The 4,742-nt window shown below is 34.5% G+C and overlaps 1 protein-coding gene across 1 annotated transcript; it reads right to left on the bottom strand.

Annotated features, from left to right (window-relative positions):
• Nucleotides 1-664: 664 nt before the first annotated feature.
• LOC114292226 (BTB/POZ domain-containing protein At5g17580) lies at nt 665-4,324 on the bottom strand. The gene is made up of 4 exons (XM_028236131.2): nt 4,131-4,324; nt 2,777-2,960; nt 2,623-2,692; nt 665-2,506 (listed from the first exon to the last, which is right to left on the bottom strand). Exons 2-4 carry the CDS (start codon nt 2,809-2,811, stop codon nt 905-907), a joined length of 1,707 nt encoding a protein of 568 aa, XP_028091932.2. The 5' UTR covers nt 2,812-2,960; nt 4,131-4,324; the 3' UTR covers nt 665-904.
• Between the last annotated feature and the right edge of the window lie 418 nt (nt 4,325-4,742).

Genomic DNA, 4,742 nt, shown 5'->3' on the forward strand with positions numbered 1-4,742 from the left:
TATATTCCAACACTACGAACTTCCAAATTTCCCTAGAACTTTTTGAAATCTTTTAGATTATTTTAAAATTATAGAATGTTGTGATAGGCTCTAGAGTCTGTGTTGAATCTCAATAGACTTTTAGAGTAAGAAAGGGTGTGGAGAGAGGAAGTGTGAGCCGAGAGAAGGGAGAGTGGTATTAGGTGTGTGAGTAATGTAGTAACAAGCAAGCAAAGGTAGCTCTTAGACCATTTGTGGTGTACCAGTTAAAATTGAGCCTAGTTTTAAATAATTTTATTGGGATATGTATCGATATCAATGATACAGTCAAATTTCCATCGATATCAGACAATATTGGCTTGTATATCAGTGAATAACAATATTAGAGATCCAAAATACCGATTATATATCGGTTGATATGGAACACAACGGTTGATATTTAAAACCATGAAATTGAGTGTTTAGTGTCTACATGGATATACCAAAACGTCGATTTCATTTTCATACATGAGTCTGCATAAATATATAGACCCAATAAACTAAACCTGATAAAATTTGAAGAGGTGATATGAAGAAAGGAAAAGAGTTATGGCACAAAAAGATATCCAGACATGTTCTCTAACAAAACTTAGTTGCATTAAAAAAAAAAAAAAAAAAAAGGCTGGAAAAAAATTAAAACTATAAGTGGCAACAACAATTAACATGGATAAAACAACATCTGTTATTGCTTGAAATAAATGCAACATGTTTAGTTCATATAAACTTCAGTCATTGAGTTAGATTGGCTAGCTTTGTATTCACTATTGTGAAGGTCTTTATTAGTAGGAGTAGGTTGATTGAAATAATAGTACGCAAGAAAAAGGGAAGAAAAGAAAAGAAAATAAGGGAAAAGAAAGAGCTAAGAACATCAAATTCATTTCCATACTCACTGTCTTGGATGCACCTTCTTCTTCTTCTTCAAATGGGAATTAAAATCATTCATGCTACTCATGCACCCAAACTTGCGCTTCATTTCTCTCCACACGCTAAATTTTTCTTTTTTGCCTCTACTGCACTGAATCTCTTTCCTTATTATACAGCATTCTCTCTCCAACTCCATCACTTTGCTCCCCATTTTCTCCATCTCTATTTTCACCTCTTCTTCACTACTGCTTACCCTCTCTGCTTCTTCCTCGTCCTCTGTCTTCAGCTTTGTCAATCTCTCATCTGAACCCTGCACCTCCTTTGTGATGGTATCTCTCAAGTGTAAATGCCCCGCAAATAGTATCTGCACCACCACTCTCAATGGCAACCGTTCATTTTGTGCAGCGTGTTCACAAGCTTCTTGAGACATTTTATGGCAATCCAAAACCCGACACACCTCTTCTCTCTCTGACTCTGTCAAATGTCTATGCTTATCCAAGTAGATGTCAATCGCTCTGTATATCCCATCAGAGCTGCGCTGAATTCCCACTGATACTGAATTCGACATTTCAGCAAGTGATATAAATGTGATTGTCTTCAAATCTACATCATTTGCAACCTCTGCCAATAAATCTTCAACGAGTTGTGCCACTGTAATTAATCCAGAAACGTCTGAATGAGTGTAATTGCAGTAAAAGTTCTTTAAAATCCTCCTCACACATTCCACATCACATTTCGCTTCTCTAGCATATCCTTGAGAAGGTATTAAAAGGTCTTTGACTGTAGCTTGGTCTAGTTGTTTTCCAATCCTAACCTCAAACCCTTCTCTACAATCAGAGCTTGCTTCCAAGAACATCGCAGAATGTAGCATTTCAAACAACAAAGTGGATGGAACGAGTCCTTTCTCTCTAGGGAAAAGTCTTTCCAGTGCTTCAATAACTTCTCTTTGGGAGTTCTTCTTGTAAATAGACATATTATCCGCTTTTGTACTTTTAGAAAATACCCATTTCTGTGCATACTGAGAGAGAGATGCTGCAACATACTCTGCTGGGACATGACGCTGAATCATTGTCTGAATGATAGGCTCATAAAGCTGGAGAGACAGTGAAATCAAATCCTGTGACTGCCAATCAAGAACAAAAAGCTGCCTTCTTGCATTTGGCCTATACCCATTTTCCTGGCTCTCGCTGTCATCATCATTGATTGAATTCTTTATTGGTTCTCCAAGAAGGCGGGGCTCAACAAGTGCCTGGCCTACAATGGATTCAATACAAGCATCAACCAAACCAAGATTCACTGCTTGTTCAAGAATATTTCCTGAGGCTCTGAGGGCTTTGATTGATTCATTCCAGCTAGAGATGATTCTTTGTTCAAAGTAGGTCAAAGTTTTCTTCAATAGATTATTGGTGCTGTGCTTTTCGGTCATACCAAGGTAGTAAGCAAGGCATGAGAGTGGAACAACATTTTCAGTTGACATGTTCACTTCAAGACCATGGCAGAATCTCATTACAAGCTCTAAAATTTCTGGATCAGCAGGGATGTCCCGGAGTAAATAAGAGATATCTTCATTGGGATTCTCTTTAAGTAGCATAACTAGTTTTTCTGATCTTGCAGCCATAAGTTCCTAGACATAACAATCAATAAACATAAATCAAATTATTTTGGAAAAACAAAGGATAAGGATACAAACACAAACAAATTATAAAAAAGATGTGGGATTCTACAAAGGATACTTCTTGCCTTGTTCAAAGTGAAGGGTAGACCACGGATATGGAGTTGGAGGATTGAAGAGGATGTAGATTTTGAAAACCTGAAAACATAGAAAAAAGAAAAGAAAAGGGTGATGAGAATTACTTGCGATTGGAGAGCAATGAGGAGGGTTGGATGTGATTACCATGATGATGATTCTACTAATTGTCTATCGGCCATCTTATTGTAATTCTTTCTCCACCAAGCTGTTTGTTTTTTTGTTTTTTTACAAGTGGGATAGAGTTTTTAGGCTGTCAGGCTCGCTATGCAATGGTTTCAATGTTCGGAAAAAAAGAAGTCAGTTGCTAGTTGCTCTATTCAATTTGAACCTGCAAAGAAGCACCACAGTTAATCAAATGAGGCCTGTCTCCTACATCATCTGCTATTGAACTTCATCATCTATCAACAACTAAACAATTGCTCAATTATGATAAAGAGTAAAGAAACATATTTTCCAAAACATTCACTATTTAGGACTACATAGAGTGATATTATTGCAGGTAGAACAAGAATCAGATTCATTCCATAAACTAGTGCATAAATATATATATGTCAGTCATTGTCAAATTAAACAGAACGAGACACATATAAAGAGCATTTTCTTCAATTACGTTACCATGGATTCTACAGTATGAGTTGGGCAACATTAATAGTAATGCTGTCGATAATAGCAGTAATGAACCCAATTAATATACTTGTACAGTACTAGTACTGAAAAAAATACTTAATTTCTTTCCTCAACTGGTAAATCTAACTCAGCAGAGTAAATTGATAATGAACAAATAAATTTGAAGCTATATAATCTTCATCCAATAGGGTAAAAATCCATAAAACAAGTCCATGTTTCATTAGACAAAGGGAAAAAGTTCTTGGATAATATCAGATAAATCAAAAATAAAAAACTAATTACAAATCACTGGAGTGTGAGTGAGAACTGTGCTCCGGACACAAGTCTTAAGTGCATTCTATTAATAAGCTATTAATTTTTCCATTTCTCATTTATTTTTGAAATTCCCCCCAAAGTATATATAATTTTATCTGGAGTTGATTCCTAGATATATTACATTACACAAAGCTGCTTAAAAAAAATAAAAATAAAAATAAAAATCAGGATCCCAAAATTTGTGCAGAGATCATTATTAGAAAACAATGCATCCTCAACATAAATCAAAGCAATCATTACAAACCCATTTGGTTTTTCACATAAAAACCCAATTTTGAGAGATCAGAGTCAATAATTGGGATTTAATTTACAAAAGAAAAAAGAAGAAAAGGTTAATTGGTTTCAGCATAAAAAACAGGTTCAAGTGATACAATCACAACAAGTAGCTTAACAAAAAAGAGCATAAAAACAACATTGGAGTGTCAATGATTTGTATGAAATCATAAATGCTATCTTGTTGATAATACCAATATCCAAACACAGCCTTACAATGATTTTGAATAGCTTCAAATCAAAGCAAACAGAGCACAAAAAGAAAAGAGGGTCAGCAACATACTGAGAAAATCAGCAAATAGCAGCATTTAGAGTGTTATGTTTATGTGAATCTCTCTCTCTCTCTCTCTCTCTCTCTCTCTCATATATATTTGCATGAGGTTTTGAGTTGGAATTTTTTCAACGTTCATCCGGGAGATTTGGGGGGTACAGTTATTGTGGAAGTGTTGATGCGATGCGAGGGAGAGAATCAGATATGCATGGATTTTTGATTAGGGAGAGGGTGTTATCAAGTGTGGCAACTTCCATATTACACCTCTGCTCCAATAATCAACTACTAGTCTCATTTTACCACATCATCAATGGTCTGGCATATTATTTGGTCGTTTTTGTTTTTGAGGGAAAAAAAATAAAATGATAAGTTTCAAAATTATCAATAGTTTTTAGGGAAAATTACAATGTTTCCTTTATATTTTGACACAAATTTTATTTTGATTATTTTAATTTAAACAATTTCATTATTATGTTTTAAATTTAGTTTTAATTTCATCATTCTATTCAAATTACTGTCAATTACTTTTACGTATAAAGCTTAAGAAAATGACGTGTTACAAAATTGTCACTTTTAACAACTAATTTGAACAGAACAACAAAATTAAAACTGGACTTAATGTTA

The sequence above is a fragment of the Camellia sinensis genome, chromosome 2 (genome assembly GCF_055761805.1).
Source record: "Camellia sinensis isolate YWXY chromosome 2, ASM5576180v1, whole genome shotgun sequence".
NCBI lineage: Eukaryota > Viridiplantae > Streptophyta > Magnoliopsida > Ericales > Theaceae > Camellia > Camellia sinensis.

Coding starts and splice junctions, on each gene's coding strand:
- LOC114292226 (XM_028236131.2), bottom strand. CDS start 2,811: ATGGCCGATAGACAATTAGTAGAATCATCATCATG. Junction 2,693..2,776: donor TTAGTAGAATCATCATCATG/GTAATCACATCC, acceptor CTATGTTTTCAG/GTTTTCAAAATCTACATCCT. Junction 2,507..2,622: donor TACCCTTCACTTTGAACAAG/GCAAGAAGTATC, acceptor TGTTATGTCTAG/GAACTTATGGCTGCAAGATC.